The sequence below is a fragment of the Oncorhynchus tshawytscha genome, linkage group LG06, assembly GCF_018296145.1.
Source record: "Oncorhynchus tshawytscha isolate Ot180627B linkage group LG06, Otsh_v2.0, whole genome shotgun sequence".
Taxonomy (NCBI): domain Eukaryota; kingdom Metazoa; phylum Chordata; class Actinopteri; order Salmoniformes; family Salmonidae; genus Oncorhynchus; species Oncorhynchus tshawytscha.
This window is the reverse complement of record NC_056434.1, coordinates 54,256,806-54,279,928: the sequence shown is the minus strand read 5'-3', so window position 1 is coordinate 54,279,928 and position 23,123 is coordinate 54,256,806. Positions and strand designations below refer to the sequence as shown.

Genomic DNA, 23,123 nt, shown 5'->3' with positions numbered 1-23,123 from the left:
ATCAGCGCTTCTATCATTCCTCGCCAAACCACTTCATTGGTCTCTACCCGGCCTCAGCGCATCTCTGAGTCTCCAACCTCCCAGGACTCCAATCTCCGAGCTTGTGTGAAGCCAACTCACCACTGTCATCTGACCAAAGAACACCATAACTATACAGGAAATCACCCTTTCTCTCCTCAGCATTGTCATGATGTGTAATGTGTAGTTCTTTAGGTATAACACTTGTGTAGTCTTAACATTCTGTATACTCTGACTCGCCTGACCTTCCTTCACTAAACAGCTAAAATTTTAAACCCCAAATCTATTTTGCATGAAGAAACAAACTGTCATTCATCACAAACTTTGTGAACATCTAGGTTTTCTCAGAAAGACTGCATTTAATCAGTGGACACCACTCGTGTTTATTACAACACACCTGTCAAAATTGTTTTCTTTACTAAAGTAGAGGTTAATTATTATTATTATTGTTGCTAAAGGTAATGCAGGTGTAAACATACATTTTGTAGCAAGAGAAAGCACTTGTATAGTCTAAGAAAGTAGACTTCTTTTTTGGCAACATAGTGATATAAACTTATATAATGTATATATTGAGGAATTCAACTACAAAATACTAGTCTTCTTCCATTTTTTGAACCATTACCCCCATCCACAAGGTGCATAAACAACAACAATAAATCAGAATGAAATAAGATAATAGATACAAAGAAACCGTTAAGAACATAAATCAATCATCTCTAATAAGCACATGTGGGACAGTTTGCAAGTGTGTGAGCATGGACAGATGCAGATGTATTTCTCACATGTGCAGCACACAGTATTTGTTTTACAGTCCTTCTTTGGGGGGCAGAATTGGCATCTCCTCCTCTTGCCTGCCTCAGATGCAGCCTCAGGTGGATCAGGACAAGATTCAGCCCCTGAACAGCTTTCACAATTGATGCAGAGGTTGCTGTTTGGGGGAGGCGTTCCCTTCTTTGAATGTGTGGGGTTACAAGTGCCTTTCCCAGCTGCTCCAGGAACACCCTCCTCTTGTTCCGCTTATCAAGCATTCAGGTAGGGTTGATCTTGTTCCATATCACAAAGGCATGTAAGAGGACATTTCAATGATGTTATGGAAGATGACTAGGGGCTAGCGGACAGTCATCCGCTGGTCTTGACTCATGGTTATCAAATTGTAGCATTCTTGAGAAAGTGTGAAAGACTTTCAGTGGCATCGTGGCATGGAAAATCGCCCTTCCAGTCTCTGCATCGCAGAGAACACATGTAGCCTCAGCTCGGGACCTATACACACCCGCTAAGATTAGCAGCCCTATGTAGGCTCGCAGGACAGTCTCCTCCATTCTTTTCCAGTTGTATCCATATTTATGGAAACCCTCCAAATTTGTCATCTCCAAGATGATTTCTTCGATGGCTGGTGTGATGAACATGTAAAATGTTGAGGCGATGTCCTGGGCATGGGCAACTGCATGTCTCATGTGCCCTGGGGTCATCCTTATGATATGTTGTGCTGCCATCCTGCCCTGGTTGTCATATGGTGACAAGCACCATGTTATTTTGCTGTTCTTTGACAAAAATGTCTCTCTTTCAGCTTGGGGGATTTCTTCTTCATCTGAAGATGATGCATTGTGCATAGTGCTCTGGGTTATATTCTTCCCCATCTTCTTCTTCAGATACTTCCTCCTTTTCTAAATCATTGTTCTCTTGTTCCTCCTGGACATCTGAAAAAAATCTGGTCGACGACCTGTTGGTCACTGAAACGTGCACCATTGGCTTCAGTAAAGAGAGAACTGGGGGGGGACTGTTATCTGCAGCACCTTTATAGCCCCTGTCTTCATTCCCCAGTTGTAAACAATTTCAAGAAATGTTTATTTTGTCCGATTTATTTTTTTTGTTGTCAGAATTTTTATTTATTTTGTCTGTGAACTTGAGTCATGTGTGGGTCGCGGAGGGAAGATGCTGCTTGTCTGAGTTCAATGAGTAGCACACAATCTCAATTTCTCGTGTGTGTGTGTCTTCATGGTTTTTGTGGTGTGTAAATGATTTTATAACTGCCGGGTCAAAAATTACCCTAAGACCCTGGTGGTGCACAGCTTACATGGAAATATGAACAAAGGAAATGTTTCCCTTTTTCTAATGTTGGTGTCACTCTACGAAAGGTCATCAGATTTCAAGTTGAAAAAATATAATTTAGGGGGTTTCCTCTGCTGTTAAACATAGTGGTGGGTCATTTTTTACACTTAAGACAACACAAGGGTGAAATTAAGTAACTGCTAAACTTTAACATTAGAACTGAACCACTTCTTGTCCCTTTTAAGTTGATTCCTCCAGTCAAAATTCGTGACCACACCCTTTCCCAGTATGCTCAATCCAAATTGAGAATATCCTCCTCCAGCAATTTCCTGGTAAACAACCTATTGACTTCATCATTTTCTCCTGTTAGTCATATGCCATTATCATCATTCATCCTGTAACCATTGATACCTTTTACTCTTTATTATTCTACTTTTGCATTTTACCTGTTGTTGTGTGTTTCTCTGATACAAAAGAAGCGCTACAAAACGACACAAATTCACAAATCTGATATTGCGCTCATCAGATATACCTTCAGATAAATCAATGATTACAATTTTGTCCAATAATGGACTGGTGCCCTGATTCATTAAAAAAAAGAATAATCCTTAGAGATAAATTCATACATTTTCAGTAATAACTTGGCCAATATTCCATTTCAATAATATGAGCATCAATACAGAAAGGTAAAACGAGGACTGTTCCAAATTATATAACACGGTTGTAAAATCTTTGCTGTTCCTAATTTAAAAAATACATAACCACATTCTAATCTACAGATTAACTAGACTCACACCCCTGAGCAAGTGTGCCAAATTCCATGACTGTCAAACAGATAAAGTGATACACAGTGTACAAAACATTATGAACACCTGCTCTTTCCATGACATAGACTGACCAGGAGAATCCAGGTGAAAGGTATGATCCTCATTGATGTTAAATCCACTTCAATCATTGTTGATGATGGGGAAGAGACAGGTTAAAGACACATTTTCAACCTTGAGACAATTGAGACATGGATTGTGCATGTGTGCCATTCAGAGAGTGAATGGGCAAGACAAAAAAGATTCAAGTGACTTTGAACGGGGTATGGTAGTAGGTGCCAGGCGTACCTGTTTATGTCAAGAACTGCAACGCTGCTGGGGTTTTCACACTCAACCGTTTCTCGTGTGCATTAAAAATGGTTCACCACCCAAAGGACAGCCAGCCAACTTAACACAATTGTGGGAAGCATTGGAGTCAACATGGGCCAGCATCCCTGTGAAACGCTTTCGACACCTTGTGGATTCCATGCCGCTACGAATTGAGGCTGTTCTTAGGGCAAAGGAGGGGTGTTCTTAATGTTTTATGCACTCAATGCATATGTGCCTTTTATTGTTGATCATTCATTATATTTCACTACTTCTTCACCTCTTTGACCAGGTGCCAGGTCAGACCATGATTGGTGGAGAACTCCAGGCGGACCTGTGTGTCGATGTGGGGGGAGGGGTCTCTGCCACAGCCCATGACCAATGAGAACTGCAGTGTGTAGGAGGCTCCAATCTGCATGGACTGGGTCTCCACATAACGGATACTGGAGCCTGGGCTGGGATCACCTGAGAAACTACAGTACAATAAACAGTTAGCTAACACACATTAACAACACATAGAACTACTTATCCACATAGTGTCTACTGGAACAGGGGCCTGAAAAAAGTTAATATCTTGGCTCAATCTCAATCAAACCTCAATCTGAAGCAGAGGTGAATGGTTTTTACCAATACCTGTAAAGCTGTTGGTAATGTTTTTAGCAGTATTTGAGTAGAATACACAGGTACATACAATATTTGTGATGACACTATACCCAGGGATAGTAGGTTGTGTTTTGTTCCGATAGCGTAAAAGCCACCCCCCAAAAAAGATAATAGCAACGATTCAGCACCACTAAGATGAACTGCGACATAACTACAAGTATGTAGTTCAGCACCTCATGACAGTGTACAGAAACCTTCTAAGGTGCAACCTCTCTCCGCTAGCCTGAAGATAATGGGAAGTACTGCAGGCCGGAAAGTGAGAAACGCTTGTCTTTAGTATAGTATACCTGAGTGTCCAGTCGTGCTGGCAGTAGGGCTGGACGTGCCCCAGGTAGAAGCCCAGACTCTGAGTGACATCAAGTACATTACTGAAGTCCAGACTTATGGTGTTGAACAGCACAGAGGTCATAGTGATCTCATCCACTGCCCAAACGTCATGCCCACGCCCAGAGTGGTACGGCTGCCACCAACGGAACTGCACCCCAAACCTACGGGCACCGGGGGGTAACTCCACTGATACAATCCTGTAGAGGTGAGAAGGAAGGAGGCATGGAGAGGAGAGAATGAAGGGAGGAGGGGAAGGTAGGTGGAGAGTGAGGATGGAGGGACGGAGAGAGGAACACAGGAAGGGATGGAGAAATGAGATGAGGGCAGGTGGAGAGAGAAGATGGAGGGAAGGAGAGGGTGTGGGATGGAGTGTTATCAATGTTCTCAAAATAATCCAAACAGTCCAGATGGAGTGAGTCACATTAGCAAGGCTCTGACTGACTAGGTCTGGATGGTGCTCTTCTATAACCCACACAGCTATGGACTCAATTACCTCCTCTCAGCAGACACACACACACAATGTGCATTCACACCTCTATCCCGACACTTTGCCCCCAGCCTTCTGCCCCCTGATGAAGAGCTCTCTAGGTGGCCCAGGCCCAGCTCTGCGCGCGCGTGTGTGTGTGTGTGTGTGTGTGTGTAGCCGTTTGTCATTACAACACACAGTAGGCAGTACTAAATGGGTCCCTGTGGGTTACATCTCTCCACTCAGCACCAGGCATCCATTAGCACAAGAAATATGTGTGTTAACAGCATTACAGACGCCTTAGGACTGTGTCACAAATGCGCGCACAGAGAAACACAAACACCTCCAGCCCCCCACCCCCTCTAGTACAGTACCTGGGTTCGTGGAAGCCCTTATATGCGTAGTGTTGCAGCAGGATCCAGGTAATGCCATTGTCTGAGGAGAAGTGCAGCAACACACCTTCTCCTGGTTGGTCAGGGGCAGGACAGGAGCTCAGGATGCTACGACTTCCCAGACGCAAAGTGAACTGGAGGTACCTGGGGGAGAGAAGGGGGATGGAGAAGGAGAGAGGGGGTCGAGGGGTAGAGAGAGGAGAGATGAGAGAGGAAGGGAAGGGGGTTAGACAAATAGACACAGATGGAGGAAGGAAGGGAGGGAGAGGAGGAGGGGTGGCAGGATGAGATGATGGATGAGATGATTACACGAATGAGGACACAAATAGATAAAAGAGAAGGATGAGAGGAAGAGTGTGGGGAGAGAGAGAGAAAGTCAGAGAGAGAGTGTGAGAGAGAGAGCGAGTGAGAGGGAGGGAGGGATAGTCAGACACATTTAGACATGTTTTCACCTTCCTCTCACAATGTGTCTCTGAGAGTTGACATATAAGCAACTAGGGAAGAGAGAGATGGTAGCACCCAGAATGCTGCACTATTCATCAACACACACACACACACACACACACACACACACACACACACACACACACACACACACACACACACACACACACACACACACACACACACACACACACACACACACACACACACACACACACACACACACACACACACACACACACACACACACACACACAGCCTCCAGCTCCCTCTGTCCTTGGCTCTGGCTCAGTGTGGCTCTAATCACCAGCCCAGTTTCCTCTGGCTCACTCAGTCTGAGAAGAAAGTGGTATTAAATATGGCCGTCAGGTGGCACACAGGGAACCACAGAAGGCATAATCAATCAAACACAGATGCCATCTCATCTCTCTATCCTTCTCTCCTACTCTATTCCTCACTCTCTTTCATTCTTCCTTTCCCCTCAAATCTCCTCTCATCTACAGTCCCCATCCATCTCACACCACAGGGATGGGGGGAAGGAGAGAAAGAGGGAATAGGTGACAGAGGAGAGGAGAGAGGTGACTTGTTGGAACTTCTGCAATATTAATCAGAGATTAGAATGCCTGCTGAGGATATGAGATGAACCCTGATATGATCCCAGTATAATGTATTCTGTGAAACTGACCATTAGAAAAGGTGTGTAAATGTGAATATTCATATGTACCTCCAAGTCTCATTCATAGACATTGACTGAAATTGCAAGACTTTTCTCTCTCCCCTTTCTTTCCGTACCGTAATACATGAGTATGTGCAAGCACCTGTGAGTGTGTGTCCCTAGCCCAGTACTGTACCTGGCCTGAGAGCTGTCGAGCGGTGCGGTCACCAGGTGTCGTCTGCTGTCTCTGTTGAAGACCAAAGCCTTGCCACTGGCCAGAACCCCACAGCCGAAACTCACCTCCGCTCCCCTCAGGGAGGAGAAACTGTGGAAGGAGGAGATAAAGACCTTCACAATCTGTTTAATAGGGCTGTTCTTATCAGTTCACACTCCAGAGAAGCTAGTAATGCAACATAAAATGGAAACAAAATAGAATGTTCAGACAATTATAATATTTTTTTGGCGGGAACAATAGCACATTTTCCTAATAGCAATGTAACACAATGCAATGCTTAACGTTCAACATGTGTGTGTGTCTCTGTCAGTCCGTCCGTCTGACTGTCTATTGTTGAGCACGTTCTCCTTTTAGTTTACCTGTGGTAGGAGGAGAGTCTGGGGGAGGAGAAACCCTCAGACAGGAAGGCAGAGAATGTCTGGGATGCCAGCTCACATGCTGGACCATTAAACCCTGGGTCACACCTACAGGAGCAGAGGGGCGGGGAGGGAAGGGTATGGGAGGAGAGCAAGAGGAGGGTATGAAGGAAGAGTGGGAGGAGAGGGGGAGGGAAGGGAGGAGGAGAGAGGGACAAATGTATGGAGGTTAGAAAATATGGGGACAGAAGAAGAAAATATTAGGAAAGGGTGGGAGGGAGAGGAGAATTGGGATGAGAGAGGGAGACAAGTCAGGCAGAATAAGAGACAGAAAGAGAGAAAGAAAAGAGACAAAGGAGAAAGGCAAAGTAGAAAACAGAGAGAGAGAGAGATGGGAATGGAACCAGATACAGAAAATAATACATAGATGAATACATGCAAATAAAAATAAAATTATTTGATCACGATCTTAGCGCTAAGACATGATGAATTAGCAATAAAAGAGAATGAGAATAATTCATTCAAGATATACAGTATTGTTCATTCATTAAGTTCTGTTCTTACTTGCAGCCGGTGCGGGAGCATTGTCCTCTTCCAGAGCAGAAACGAAGGCAGGATGGACCAATGTACACTGGATATACACACAAATAAGAGAGAGATAAGAAATTATATATATATATATATATATATATATATATATATATATATATATGGACTTTTGAAATATAATACCTTTGAAAGATGGTAGTGGTTTCTTTTTGAGATTCTAGAAAGTTAATCTTTCAGGGATTTGAACCATTCAATTTAGCATCGCCAGACCCATGCTCTTATGAGGCACACAGGACCACTAGTGTGTGTAAGGTTCTCACCATTGTCTATGGCCCACATGTTGCCAGCACCCATGCCACTCTGTCTCCAGCGAAATTGTGTGGTCTCAGTCAAGGCAGCGTTGGGAAGTGGGATGGAGATCCTAGTCCAGCTGTAGATTGGTAGAAACATAGTTTTAAATACAACACTAGTAGCAATTGAATGTATCTCTATGAACACACACTAATCAGTGTGTGTGTGTGTGTGTGTGTGTGTGGTGCCTACCCGCTGTAGTTTTCTGAGGAGTAGATGGTGCTGTGTGGTAGGTGGGGGCCAGCACACAAATCTGGAAGACACTCTGTGTGGAGCAGCGACCAGGAACGACCGTGATTGGTGGAAAACTCCAGATTCACACTAACACAGCGATAGAAAAATCTTATCTACACTTCAAAATTATGCAAATATAAATTTAAAAAACAAGATAAAAAAGTTTGAAACTTTGCACCCATGGAAATGGACTCCTCAATATTGTATCATATCATATTGTAGCGAGGTTCGATCTCTTGACGGAACGGCTAAGGTACTGGGTTGGACCCAGGTTTAAGTCCCGGTCGTATCATATCCTACCTGTTGGCAGGCTGGTAGGACCCACAGCCCAGGTTGATGGAGAACTGTGCTACATGGGTATGTGTGCCAGGAAGGACAGGCAGCAACTGCATGAAGTCTACTGCCCAGACGTGACGGTTGGCACCGCCATGTGCCCGCTGCTCCAGGCAGAACTGGGTGATGGGGGTCTGGAGGTCTGTGGACAGGGCTACTGACACTACTGACGGAGTCTGGTGGAGAGGGGGGAGGGTGAGGAAAGGAGGGGTGAGTTGAGGGAGAGAGGGAGGGGAGAGGAGATGAAGCACAGTTGAGGAATTAAAAATGGTTCGAGCTGGGTGGAGCAACATATTTTACATTTAGCTAGCTAAACATGAAAAATACAGTTTGAATATGCTCAGTTCATAGAGCAGCCTAGTGTAGGAGATGGAGCAGGTCTATGTTATGTGTGTAGTCTCACCATATAAGAGGAGTATGGCAGGGTATCCAACAGCACAAGGTCTCGTCTCCCCTCTGACCTACCAAACAAGATGACATCATTCTCATGGGACTCTCCTGGGTCACACTCCCCACCACCTGCAGGGAAACACACAGACAAGCATGCTTTCTTTGTCAGGAAAATATTGGGCTGCAAGCATAAAAAGACTGACGGCTTAGCTAACAGAGAATAGGCCTCTTTCTTAATGTTTTTAATATTTGTCCGCTCCTTGTCCCTCCCCTTCATCTGCACTGATTGGAAAAGACTTGACAGGTGAAAACATTAAAGTGGAAGCTCAACAGGTCAGTACAAAGAAGGCAAGGAGAGGCCAGGTATTTACATCAGTGAGAAAGAGTCTGTGTCAGTGGTAGGTGGTTCTTACCCATGGTGAAGTAGAACCGAAGGTTTCCGAAGGAGGTGGTATCCAGGTAGGGAGTACACATCTTCCTCTCTCCATCCCTCTCAAACACCAGGGCCATGCCTGACTCTATCTCCCCACAATGGGTCCCATACACAGCCCCCTCGATGTCCCAGCTACACACAGACAGAGAAGGGTTAAACACCAGGGCCATGCCTGATTCTATCTCCCTACCCTCGGTCCCATTCACTTCCCCCTCGATATCCCAGCTACACACAGAGACAGAGAAGGGTTAAACACCAGGGCCATGCCTGACTCTATCTCCCCACAATGGGTCCCATACACAGCCCCCTCGATGTCCCAGCTACACACAGAGACAGAGAAGGGTTAAACACCAGGGCCATGCCTGACTCTATCTCCCTACCCTGGGTCCCATTCACTGCCCCCTCGAAATCCCAGCTACACACAGAGAGAGAGAAGGGTTACATTGGAATAGCAATCCTGTCTCAGCAGTTTCTGTCTCTCCTTCTCAGTACTGATGACATTTTCCTGTGTGTGTGACAGATGGAGTATGGACAGGGAGGTGACACCTGTTCCAATCCTCAGCAGGATCTGCTTGAGCCACGCATGACGCATGAGAGATGACACACGTACGACAATAGACAGGTTTCAACTGACATAGACAGTTTTTGTTTGTTAGCTACGCTATCCTTACGAACCGCATAGCATTAGAACAGTATGTACCTGTATGTTAGCTAGTTACAATGACGGTAAGCCTTCATTGTAAATAAGAATTTGTTGTTAACTGACTTGCCTTGTTAAGTAAAGGTTAAATAAAAAACATTTAAAACATTTACCTAACGTTCGTTTCCTACTAATACATCGATCTTGCCAGGCAGTATATTAACTATCTGCTATCTAACTAACTACCCAACATTTATTGGCTTGATTATTTACATCCCTACTGACACGTTCGTCGTAAAGAGGAGACCAAGGCGCAGCATGATGAGAATACATTCCTCTTTATTAAAGGAAGAACACGAAGAACACTTAAACAAACTAACAACAAACCGAACGTGACACTATATAACACGAGTGCTGAAACAGGCAACTATACATAGACAATAACCCACAAAATACCCAAGGAATATGGCTACCTAAATATGGTCCCCAATCAGAGACAACGATAAACAGCTGCCTCTGATTGAGAACCAATCTAGGCAACCATAGACATAAAAACACCTGGACTAGGCGCAACCCCATAAACAAAACAAAAACCCTAGACAGGACGAAAACACATATATCACCCTCGTCACACCCTGACCTAACCAAAACAATGAAGAAAACAAGGAATACTAAGGTCAGTGCGTGACAACTACATTCTTAGCTAAGTGTTATAGTCGATCAATTCAATGAATTTCTACTCTGATTTCAGAGCACTCTTGCGCAGAATAACTGATGAATTTATGAACGCACAACACCCGTTGAATATGGCTGGAGTCAGTAAACGTCTGCAAAAAAAGCATATTTAAATTGTTGCCAGCAGCACAGTTACAGTCACCAACGCTCTGGATAACATGAAAACAGCCTAAGCAGCTGTGCTAGGGCGAGTAAAATGGTCAGAGTGAATAGTTCTCTCATTTATTTCTGGAAGTAGCTAGCCAACGTTAGCTTGGTTGCTTGACTGCCATTGAACGCCCGGATCAACCCTACTCCTCGGCCAGAGCGTCCAGTGTGCGCTCTGAACACTCCGAGAGCGAAACGCTCTGAATTTATGATTGGACAATCTTTCAAAGCTCTAGATTTACGAACGCACAGCACGTAATCTGGCACTCCCTATTAAATTTACGAACACACCCAAAATCATATATTTTTTAAACTAGTTATATGTTGAACTACCAAGCTAGCAAGAGGTTGCCTAGCAACAGCATCAACTTCTAGACAGGCCAAGCTCTAGTACGCTCAACTAAAACGATACTGTTTGTTTCAAGTATATTAATATGAACTAATATTATTTACTGTAGTATGCAGTATATACTCATTAAGTATACAGCATGTTAGTATTGGTATTCGCACACAGCTATGGAGACAGATAGATGGAGATGTCTCACTTGGTGGGCAGACTCTCAAAGTCCTCCTCCCAGTAGCTCCGACCCTCCTCTCGGTGGAGGTCAATGTCTCTGGTGGAGGCGAAGGTGTGGCCCACCCCCTCCTCATTGTTGCCATGGAAATACAGGGTGTTGCCCTCTGACTGACAGGCACGCTGGGAAAGAAGGAAGTGAAATGACAATGTCAAATATCATCAATACAGATGACAATACAGTATGGCAATAACGTATTACTTTACTGTAGGTCTTGTACATGGTGAAGTGTTACACTGACCACGACCTGACCGGTAAAACCTCCTGGTCCTAGTATGTAAGCAACAGTATTTTGGTGAGGGCAACTTGATTAACTTGATTACCTTACCTCGTCTAAAAAGATGGTTTGCAAACTGCCATTAAACAGTTGAAGAAGGAGAGGAAGAAAAAGAGGAAGAAGAACATGGTACCTTGACGGTAGCCCCAGGGAAGAAAAGCCAGTTGGCTGTGTCTGGGGGGTCCAGATTATCCTCCAGTAGGGGAGGTATGTAAGCAGCGTTGACCAGGAGTACGTTGTCCAGGCCCCAGCACGACTCGTAGCCTTCGGGTCCCTGGGGGGCCTCCTGGGACCAGCGTACACGCACCCCATCTCCCCTGGATTGCACTGGCAGGGGCAGGAGATGGACTATTGTACTGCTGTTAGTTGGAGCTCTGTGGAGAGGATATATTATATATATAAGCTCCGAATCAGTGTGTTTCTTGTGTGTGTGTGTGTGTAGAGTGGTGTAAGGGAAGGTGTGCATGTGTGGGGGAGAGAGAGTATGTGTGAGTGTATCTGTGTTTGTGTGTGTGTGCATGGGCGGGGGGTCCGTGTTTACAATAAAGCAGAACATGCAATTAACATGCTGCTGGGAAAAAATGACAAAACATTATCATCAAAAATAAAAGAGGGAGAGGGAGAGGAAGCGAGAGATAGAGAGACAGAGGGTGTGAGAGAGAGAGAGAGTTAAAGTGGGGGAGAGAGTGTTTCTAAACAACTAGAGAATAAAATATTACAGGAAGAGGAAAGGAATGACAAATTGAGAGGGGGAGGTGTGAAAGAGCGAAAAAAGAGAGGGAGACATGGTGTTTATGACAGATGGATGTCTGTGTGAAGAGGGAAGGAAGCAGGAAGAGGAGAGAGAGAGAGAAAGGAAGGGAGAAAGAGAGGAAGGGAGGGGATGTCTGTGTGAATAGGGAAGGCTTGAGGGAAGGATTGAGGGAGAGAGAGTTGATGAAAGAGATAGAGAGAGAGAGAGAGAGAGACCTGATCTTCTCCAGGGTGATCCAGTCATTGGTGCTGTTGTTCTTGTTCAGACTGAACGCCACGATGATGCTGGGGTCGGAGTAACTGAACCTACATGTGCCTGAACCTAGAAAGAAAAAAAAACACACACACACACACACACACACACACACACACACACACACACACACACACACACACACACACACACACACACACACACACACACACACACACACACACACACACACACACACACACACACACACAGATACAGACAGAGGGAAAAGAGTTACATAGTGATACTTCATGAGTGGACAGCTCTGTGTATTAACGCCATGCTAAGGTTGTGTCCCAAATGACACCTTACTCTATAATGCTATGTAGGTCCTGCTCAAAAGTAGTGCACTGCTTAGAAAACAGGGTGCCATTTGTGAAGCAGCCTAAGCCCCAGAGAGGGGAAGTGCACATTGAGAATGTAAAAGTCAGCTGTTTCTGCATCAATTCAAATTCCTCAAAATCAGAATGGCAATGTTCTACTGGTGCCCTGAGAGGCCTGTGAGCATCTTCTATAAAGCCCTTCCTTCCTTCCTTCCTTCCTATCTTCCTTCCTTCCTTCCTTCCTCCCTCCCTCCCTCTCACTTTCCCCTCCCTTCCTCTATCCCCTCACTCCTTCCTCTTTCCTTCCCTCCCCAGCCATGTAGAAATTATACTTTAAATGGTGTTAAATAGAAATGATCTGCTTAGCAGTTGGTGCCCAGGGAGGCAGACAGGCTGATGGAGAGAGGAAAGAAGAGAAGCGGAGAGGAGGGGAGAGGGGAGAGGAGGGAGTGGTACTGCTGATGCATGCTATAAAGGAGCTTCGGCCCTACTTTACTAAGGGGAGCATGGAGAAGGGAGGGATTAAGGGATAGAGGTGCTAGAGTGCACCCCTCCCAGGGCATTGGGGAGGGAGGAAAGAGGGGCTAAGATGTCACAGGTCAGAGGTCACTCATGGTCCCAATATCTTCCCCCTCCCCCAACCTCCATAAGGCCTAACCTCGGACCTACACAGCACTGTATGTTTCTTTCATATTTATGAGTACATACAGGGCCATGCAGACTGACTGGCTGACCGGTAGAGAGAGAAAGAGAGAGAGAGAAAACGAAAGAAAGAGGGGGATCGCTGCAGCCTGTTCTCCTGCTCTCCTGTGGGACTGTCACAGATGTGTGTAATGGACATGAAAAATATGAAGTGTCTAAAAACTCCATCTGCCTGACACGGGCTGTTGGGTGGCATTCCAGGTCTCACTAAACCGAATTTACCATGATAGGAGAAAGAAATAGAGAGAAGGAGAAACAAGGAGAGAGAAAGAGAGAGAGAGAGAGAGTGAGTGAGGAAAGCAGAGAGGAAAAACAAAAAAGCACTCAGTGTGTTGGCTAAAGATATGTAAGACCTCTCTGAGTAGTGTAAGGGTATTTCATAAACGTTCATTACATAGAGTGTTACCACAGGAGAATGTCAGGCCATATGTCTGTGAGCTGAAGCAGAAGTGCAGCTGGGTCATGCAGCAAGACAATGATCCAAAACACACAATCAAGTCTACATGATAATGGCTAAAAAGAAACAAATTAGTCCAGACCTATTCCAAATTGAGATGTTGTGGCAGGACTTGAAATGAGCAGTTCATGCTTGAAAATCCCCAAATGTCGCTGAGTTACAGCAGGTCTGCATGAAAGAGTGGGCCAAAATTCCTCCACAGCGACGTAAGAGAGAGATCAACAACTACAGGAAGTGTTTGGTTGGAGTCATTGCAGCTAAAGGTGGCACAATCAGTTATTGAGTGTAAGGGGGCAATTACTTTTTCACACAGGGGCATTTGGTGTTGTGTAACCCTGTCTGTAAAATAAATGCAATAAGTATTTTGTATTTTATTGCAAAAACAGCAGGCTACTCTACATGGAGTCCACACAAAACATGAAACATGGCATAATACAGAACATTAATAGACAACAGCTCAAGGACACAACTACATATTTTTTTTCTTCAAAAGGCTCACGTAGCCTACATATCAATACAGACACACAAACTATCTAGGTCAAATAGGGGAGAGGTGTTGTGCCGTGAGGTGTTGCTTTATATTTTTTGAAACCAGGTTTGCTGTTCACTTGAGCAATATACAACATGCAATAAGGGCTCTGTATAATACTGTACGTTTTTACTGTACGGATTAGGGGACTCTTTCCTTGCTGCACTCGACTACACTACTGGATACGTGGAACTCACATTTCTCTATCTTGACATATAGCTGACTCTGCAGGAGGCATCCAGGACTTGGCGAACGTGCAGTATGTGTTCCGGAAGGGTCTTAGGGAAGATCAAGATGTCGTCGAGGTAAACAAAGATTCAACATATCCCTCAGGGTGTCATTGAACAATGCTTGAAAGACTGTCGGTGAGTTCGATAATCTGAAGGTCATGACTAAATACTCATAGTAGCCACTTGGGGTGTTAAAGGCAGTCTTCCACTCATCTCCCTCCCTGATTCTCACCAGATTGTAAGCGTTGCGGAGGTCCAGTTTGGTGAAGAATTGGGCCGCTTGGAACAACTCCAGGAGTAGGGGATTATTCGCAATCTGGTTGATTTGATCGCAATCTGGTTCAGCCCTCTGTAATCGATGCAGGGACGCAGGCCTCCATCCTTCAGACACTGAAGACGTAGATGTCGATTTACCTTTTATAACTAGGGGGCGCTATTTACATTTTTGGATGAAAAATGTTCCCGTTTTAAACAAGATATTTTGTCACGAAAAGATGCTCGACTATGCATTTAATTGACAGCTTTGGAAAGAAAACACTCTGACGTTTCCAAAACTGCAAAGATATTGTTTGTGAGAGCCACAGAACTGATGTTACAGAAAATGTTTAGATAAAAATCCAATCAGGAAGTGCTGCATTTTTTTAAACCGCCTCATGGCAAAGACTCCTTATATGGCTGTGGAGGAGCTAGGAGTCAGCTTACGTTTTCCACGTTTTCTCCAAGGTGTCTGCAGCATTGTGACGTATTTGTAGGCATATCATTGGAAGATTGACCATAAGAGACTACATCTACCAGGTGGTCGCTTGGTGTCCTCCGTCGCAATTATTGCGTAATCTCCAGCTGCAGTATTTTTCCGTTTGCCTCTGATGAGAAACCAACTGCCACGAATGATTTTTCATCTAATAGAATTGTGAAAAACACCTTGAGGATTGATTCTAAACAACGTTTGCCATGTTTCTGTCGATATTATGGAGCTAATTTGGAAAAAAGTTTGGTGTTGTAGTGACTGCATTTTCGTTTTTTTTTCTTAGCCAAACGTGATGAACAAAACGGAGCTATTTCTCTTACACAAATAATATTTTAAGAAAAAATGAACATTTGCTATCTAACTGAGAGTCTCGTCATTGAAAACGTCCGAAGTTCTTCAAAGGTAAATGATTTTATTTGAATGCTTTTCTTGTTTTTGTGAAAATGTTGCCTGCTGAATGCTAGGCTTAATGCTATGCTAGGCTATCAATACTCTTACACAAATGCTTGTGTAGCTTTGGTTGAAAAGCATATTTTGAAAATCTCAAGAGGTTAACAAAAGGCTAAGCTTGTGTTTCAATATATTTATTTCATTTAATTTGCGATTTTCATGAATAGGAAACGTTGCGTTATGGTAATGAGCTTGAGGCTATGATTACGCTCCCGGATACGGGTTTGGAGTCGCAAGAAGTTAAGGCAGCCCCCTGCATCTCTCTGATTCAGATTCAGAGGCGCTGGGTAGGAGTTCTATGGCACAGTCGTAAGGATGATGAGGGGGAAGGGTGATGGCCTGCCTCTTACTGAAGGCCTGCTGGAGATTGAAGTATTCGGGAGGGAGAGCGAAAAAGTCTTAGTCTTCAAGGGATGCAGGAGGATACGGCGAGGCTCTTGGTGGGGGTCTTAGACATTTAGTCTGGCAGGCCTTAGCCCAGTCTAGTAGGTGTCCCATGGACCAGGAAACTAGTGGGTTACGTAGCGCTAGCCAGGGGTACCCTAGGATAAGGGGCTTCCCGGGAGCACTGATCAACAGAATACAAAGAGTCTCAGAGTGGTTCACCCCAACCTGCATTAGAACGGGCTTGGTCTGATATTCCACCTGACCGGAGCCAAAGGGGCGTCCATTGATGGCTTGAATCTGCAGAGGGATGGGACATTTTACGTAGGGGATTTGTAATTCTCTGATGAAGTCTTCATCAATAAATTTACCAGTGGCCCCGGAGTCCACAAAGGCTTGAATCTGGATCTCACGGTTGTCCCAGTGGAGGGTTGCGGGTAGTAACAGACGGTGATTGGATAGCCGGGAGGTAAATGCACAGCTCGTCAGGGGTGCCCCTGTCCTGGCGAGCCCTGGTTTCTCGTCAACTCTGGGCAGGTAGCACGGAGATGTCCGAGACCTCCGCAGTAGAGGCTGCAGCGTTCGAGCATGCACCAGTCACGCTCCTGTGGGCTCCTCAATGCTGGATTTGGGGGGACTGGGGTGATCAGGAAACCTAGATACTGGGGTGGTGTCAAAAAAGCGCTGTCTCACGCGTTCTCGGAGGAGGTTGTCGATCCTGATTGGTCCTCTCCCAGTTCCCGGGAAGCTAATTCATCCTTGATGAAGTTAGACAACCCCTGGTGGAAAGCAGTGACCAGTGCCTCCGTATTCCAGCCACTCTCGGCGGCGAGGATGCGGAACTCAATGGTGAAGTCAGCCACTGGTCTGGCCCCTTGGCAGATGTTGAACAGTCGGCTGACCGCTTCTCGTCCTCCAACTGGGTGGTCAAAGTCTCGTCGCAGCTTGGCAGTGAAGGCTAATATGTAGCTGCAGGGTGGTGGCTGCTGTTTCCACACCGCTGTTGTAGCTCGAACACCAGAGAGCATTGGATGAGTAACACATTGCATCCTCCCGGATTGCTGTCACACTGCTCGGGGGCTGGAATCTTGGGTTCCCGGTCCAGGTTCCCTGCAGGAACTACGGTGACGCCTGTAACATTGGGTGATGAGACTTGGCTATTAGCTCCTCCTGGGCTGGAGTTGGACTGTGGTTGGAGGGAATCGGTAAGTGCCCAGAGGGTCTCTGATATTTGGGAGAGTTGTTCTTGCTGCCACCCAATTAGTGCTACTTGTTGGGTTTTAAGCATTCTGGATCTGGGTGATCTCTTCTGGGTCCATGTTGAGGCAGAAGCTTGCTGTGATATGGTGAGGTTGGACACAGGTGCAGAGAAGAGACCAGACGAGGAATCAGTGGTTAAGGATATACATTATACTTTACTGAGAAACACTAACAGAAGGATCACAGAAACACTGGGAAAACAACAAACACTAAGTGTCGAAAACTTACTCAGAAGACAAATACACACGGCACACAATTCAAGCTTCAGCAAAGGACAACATAAAACACACCTATTTTACTCCTTGTGTAGTCTTAACATTCTGTATACTCCCCTTGTCCTAAGGGTTAAAAATTATCCAACCTCACTAAACCCCTAAAATAAATTAGCTTAATTTAGTTTTAAACCCCAAATCTATTTTGCATGAATAATTGACGCTACCCATCCCTTAAGCGGGATAATTGTCATCAGCAACCACTGAATAGAATAGCGCCTAGGTCAAATAATATTACTAAAAATATTCATATTCATGAAATCACAAGTGCAATATTGCAAAACACAGTTTAGCCTTTTGTTAATCCACCTGTCATCTCAGATTTTGAAATTATGCTTTACAGTGAAAGCAATCCAAGCGTTTGTGAAAGTTTATCGATAGCATAACAAAACATTATGTAGACTAAGCATTAAGTAGCTAGGTCACGAAAATCAGAAAAGCAATCAAATTAATCAATTACCTTTGATGATCTTTGGATGTTTTCACTCACGAGACTCCCAGTTACACAACAAATGTTCCTTTTGTTCCATAAAGATTATTTTTAAATCCAAATACCTCCGTTTGTTTGTCGTGTTATGTTCAGAAATCCGCAGGAAAGAGCGGTCACCACAACGCAGACAAAAATTCCAAATATTATCCATAATGTCCACAGAAACATGTCAAATGTTTTTTATAATCAATCCTCAGGTTGTTTTTAAAATATATAATCGATAATATATCAACCGGGAGTGTATGTTTTTCAATAGGACCGGGAGAAATAATGGCCGCTTTACTCTGTTGAGCAAAACTCACTCTGAGAGCCTCCACCTATCCACTTACGCAATGTGATCTTTCTCGCTCATTTTTCAAAATAAAAGCCTGTAACTATGTCTAAGGCCTGTTGACACCTTAGGAAAACCATAGAAAAAGGAATCTGGTTGTCATCCCTTTAAATGGAGGATAGGCATGCATAGGAACAGAGAGGTTTCAAAATAAGAGGCACTTCCTGATTGGATTTTCCTCAGGTTTTCGCCTGCAATATCAGTTATGTTATACTCACAGACAATATTTTGACAGTTTTGGAAACTTTATAGTGTTTTCTATCCTAATCTGACAATTCTATGCATATTCTAGTTTCTGGCGCTGTGAAACAGGCAGTTTCAAATGGGTATGTTTTTTTAGCCAAAAACGAAAATACTGCCCCCTACACGCAAAAGGATAAACAACCTGTCATTCATTCTTTGTGAATATATGGGTTTTTCCTATTCACAATGCGGAAAGAGTGCATTTAATCATCAGTGGATTTCAGTTTCAATTAGTTTCAGTTAGTTCATTAGCTTTGGTTACTGATATGTATATTTTTGAATCATCAGTATACATGAACACAAATGCTTTGTTTAATGCCAGTGACAGGTCATTGGTAAAAATAGAAAATCGTAGAGGGCCTAGAGGGCTACCATGCGGTACACCACACTTTGCATATTTGATTTTAGGTAAGCTTCCATTAAAGAAAACCCTTTGAGATCTATACGATAGCTCTCAATCCACGGCATGGCAGAGGTTGAAAAGCCATAACACATACGTTTATTCAACAACAGGTTATGGTCAATGATTTCAAAGGCTGCACTGAAATCTAACAGAACAGTTCCAAAAATCATATTATTATCCACCTCTTCAACCAATCATCAGTAATTTATGTCAGTGCAATACATATTGAGTGCCTTTCTCTATAAGGATGCTGAAAGTCTGTTGTTCATTTGTTTACAGGGAAATAGCATTGTGTTTGGTCAAAATATTTTTTTCCAACAGTTTTCTAAGAGCTGGCAAAAAGCTTGAAGGTCTGCTGTTAGAACCAGTAAAGGCTGCTTTACCATTCTTGGGTAGTGGAATTACTTTGGCTTACCTCCAGGCCTTTTTATTTATTTTACCTTTGGCCTAAGGACAAAGACTTTCCTCTAGGCTCAGATTAAAAGATTTGACAGATAAGAGTGGCTATAGAGTTAGCTACCATTCTCAGTAGCTTTCCATCTAAGTTGTCAATGCCAGGAGGTTTGTCATTATTGATCGATAACAATCATTTTCCCATCCAGATTTATTAGCCACTCCTTTTGCCTCATCTCTTTCAAACACACAGTTTTTCAATTCCTCATCAATCCACGTAGCCTTAACAGTGGGGTTTCCAGTCTCGCACTCCACCTGAATCTTCCCGTGGTCCATCTTCAATTTCTCAGAGATCATTTCCCTCACTTTGTCTTCAGACTCCTTCCAGGTCTCATGTGGAGATTCTGCAATTCTGCCCACAACCATGTTATTCCGCTTTGATTGTCCCTTGAGATTTATCCATCATTGTTGGCATGGATTCATACACAGAGCGGATGTCCTCTCTCAATGACTTACAGATTGCTGTCATCTTGCCATTCTCCTGTTTCAACTCAATCAGCTGATCCTGGGAGAACTGCAAGCTGTTCTTCTGGTCCTGGAACTCTCTGGTCAAGTCATCCATTCTTTTATTAGTTGAATCCACAAGTATTTGGACAAAACACTTGAAGCTATTTTTTGTTGTTGTAACAACTTTTTTGTTAATTTAAAAGATCCTTCATCTGTGATAGAGGACACCACTGTCCTCAACTGAACTCCCGTTGGCTTTGGTCTTGGTCATGGTTTCTAGAAACGTAAGTTATGTTGTTACTCCAGACAGGGCAGGTCACAGGGAATATTTAAAATGTAAAAACAGCAGTGATCTAGACGGCCACAAACCCGGGACAATCTGCATTCCCAGCCACAATGGCTAACCGCGTCCCGGGGTGCGTTCAAGCCCTCAAGAAACCCTGCTAGCTTGATAGGCAGCTAGCTAGGACTATGGAATTGTTGTGTAATTTGTTCATGCAGATTCCATTTTATCTAATATTAGGTTTTGGTTGAAGATCTGATCATTCAGTATCAAAAATATGCAAAAATAGAGAAAATCTGAAAGTGGCAAATACTTTTTCACAGCACTGTAAAATGATATGATTGATTGCTTACATTATGTTTTTTACTCACCAAGAGCAAACTGCAGGACAGAGGCTGTGGTGGTGTTGAGAGGTACAGTGGTCTTGAGGAGAGAGGGTACATATATCGCAGGTTAGACGATAAAGGCAGTGGGGCTTTAAGTGTTCTTAATAGCTGGGGAATGGGGCTACATATATCTAATCACAATACAATTCCTAGATGGAGCTAAGGATGCAAGGGCTTTCGTCAGTGTGTGTTCTCTCTGTGTGTGCTCTGTGTGTGTATGTGTTCTGTGTGGGGAATGCATCATTGTGTGTACTGCTCTTGACTGAACTAGTGCCAGGCAGCTGCATGAAACACTTGGAAGGCTGACAGATACTCTGTAAAAGCTTATTATCAGAGTAAGCAAATAGAATCAAGACACACTAAACACAGCCGTTCGCTGTCTCTCATATGGTGCAACAGGGAAATAGTGGCAGTTAACGTGATTATTATCAGATACGTGGAAGCATTCTAGTGTCTTTGTGGTTCTGGTATGATCTGATATGTTGGAGGTTGTAGTATTATGTGGTTGTGGTTGTGTTCATTAATAGTGTGGTTGTGGTTCCCACTATGGTTGTGAAAAACTAGGTGGTTGAGGTCATAAATAGTGTTGTTGTAATTATGGATAGAGGAGTGGTTGAGTTTGTGGTTGTATTGCGGTCATAGTTACCAGTTCTCTCTCTCTGAAGGGCTCACAGAATGTGACAGCTCTGCCATGCATCAGAACCCCACACTGCTCTCCTACCTCACAGTTACTACACTCTGACCTGGGGGGAGCAAGATAAAGATATGGATGAAGAGAGTACATTAGAAGATAATTTATGCAGGTTTAGATATGAATAAAATGCCTTACTGTAGTTTTTGTAACACATTTTTGTCTTCTTCAATTGCACAGTGTGACAAAATGACACAAAAAGTATGCTTTAGTAATCATTTTTGTGACAACTGCTGACAAAAAAAGGACTTTATAAAATACATTTGATTGATTGATTGATTGATTGATGAATTGATTGATGTAACCTACCAAATTCTGGGGTCCAGCTCTCCCTGCAGGTTGGAGTCAAAGTCATCACGGAGCACCGCATGGTTCCCATGGATCTCAGCTACACACAGAACAAACAAAAACCAATGTTAGGAGATAAAAAAACATGACAGGGAAGGGTCCAATATTAATAACAAAGTTGTTGATGTTGGTATGACCACAGAAGATTGAGTTGATAGCATATAAACATGTACTCACCAAGACTGGGTCTCAATGGCGATTCCGTAGGTGCTGAAACAGAGAGAAGAAGATGCATCAGTAACCCTGCAGCTTGTTTCCCTACTCTGACAGAGATTGCCATTGGCCAGAAAGAGACCAGAGATAGCAGAATAGGCCAGTCCTAATGTCCCTCCTGTCTCAGACATTCTCATATGTGCTGGCATGTCACAACTGCTAATATAGTCAGAGTGATCAGAGTGTCATCTGTGATGTGTGCCAGGCCTAGCTAGCAGTCCCTCTGTTTTGGACAAGAACCAAGAAGCAGGAGCGAGCATGTTAACACATCACTGGAAAACAGCCAAACTGAGCAGCGACAAGACAGAATACACTTCAATCAACTTCGAAGCAAAAATAACTTTGTAGTGGCTGAGGCTCCAGTACTTGCTGCTCCAGTGCGTGCCCTCCCTGACTGTAGATAGTGGTGCTGGGTCTCCTGTTGGACGTCTAGTACTGATGTTTATTCCTGATGTTAATGAAGTAATGAAAGTCCGCTTGGACCTGATAAATAGTTCAACACCAATTAACATCCCTCCCTCTCCTGAGGCCCGTGCCTCTCTATATGTTGCCAAGCCAACACATCACAACGCTACTGCAAACTCTTTCACGAGTGCTCTGAGAGACAGGCAGATGGAGGAAGAGAATCAAAGAAAGAGATTAGGGTGAGTTTGACTCAGCGAACCAAAATAGAGTATGATGTTATACGGTGCAATGTGAGAGTACGTACCCTGATACATTTCTCACCAGATTGATAAAAAGGGACTTTGAAATCCACAAAATCATCAAACCTCAATTCCCTTCAGATTTTTTATCTTTCTTTAACCAGGCAAGTCAGTTAAGAACAAATTCTTATTTTCAATGACAGCCTAGGAACAGTGGTTTAACTGCCTTGTTCAGGGGCAGAACGAGAGATGTTTACCTTGTCAGCTCTGGGATTCGATCTTGCAACCATTTGGTTACTAGTTCAATGCTCTAACCACTAGGCTACCTGCCACACCAATACATTGTGACTTTTTCCAGAAAAAAAAGAAAAATGAGCACTCAATGATCAGAAGTTCATTCCAGACATCTGAGGTAAGATGTTTTACTGTAC

The 23,123-nt window shown here is 43.9% G+C and overlaps 1 protein-coding gene across 1 annotated transcript in view; it reads right to left on the bottom strand.

The window, feature by feature from the left end:
• The window catches only part of LOC112232479 (reelin-like), a 288,334-nt gene that overhangs the window by 100,632 nt on the left and 164,579 nt on the right, over positions 1-23,123 (bottom strand). The window contains exons 5-22 of the mRNA XM_042323405.1: positions 22,013-22,045; positions 21,797-21,875; positions 21,443-21,539; positions 20,782-20,833; positions 12,369-12,474; positions 11,533-11,773; positions 11,093-11,244; positions 9,006-9,157; positions 8,606-8,721; positions 8,170-8,378; positions 7,828-7,956; positions 7,605-7,714; positions 7,300-7,366; positions 6,739-6,843; positions 6,341-6,469; positions 5,028-5,189; positions 4,148-4,384; positions 3,478-3,670 (exon numbers count right to left, since the gene is read on the bottom strand). Coding sequence (XP_042179339.1) covers positions 3,478-3,670; positions 4,148-4,384; positions 5,028-5,189; positions 6,341-6,469; positions 6,739-6,843; positions 7,300-7,366; positions 7,605-7,714; positions 7,828-7,956; positions 8,170-8,378; positions 8,606-8,721; positions 9,006-9,157; positions 11,093-11,244; positions 11,533-11,773; positions 12,369-12,474; positions 20,782-20,833; positions 21,443-21,539; positions 21,797-21,875; positions 22,013-22,045 — 2,369 coding nt within the window. The remainder of the gene's footprint in view (positions 1-3,477; positions 3,671-4,147; positions 4,385-5,027; positions 5,190-6,340; positions 6,470-6,738; positions 6,844-7,299; positions 7,367-7,604; positions 7,715-7,827; positions 7,957-8,169; positions 8,379-8,605; positions 8,722-9,005; positions 9,158-11,092; positions 11,245-11,532; positions 11,774-12,368; positions 12,475-20,781; positions 20,834-21,442; positions 21,540-21,796; positions 21,876-22,012; positions 22,046-23,123) is intronic.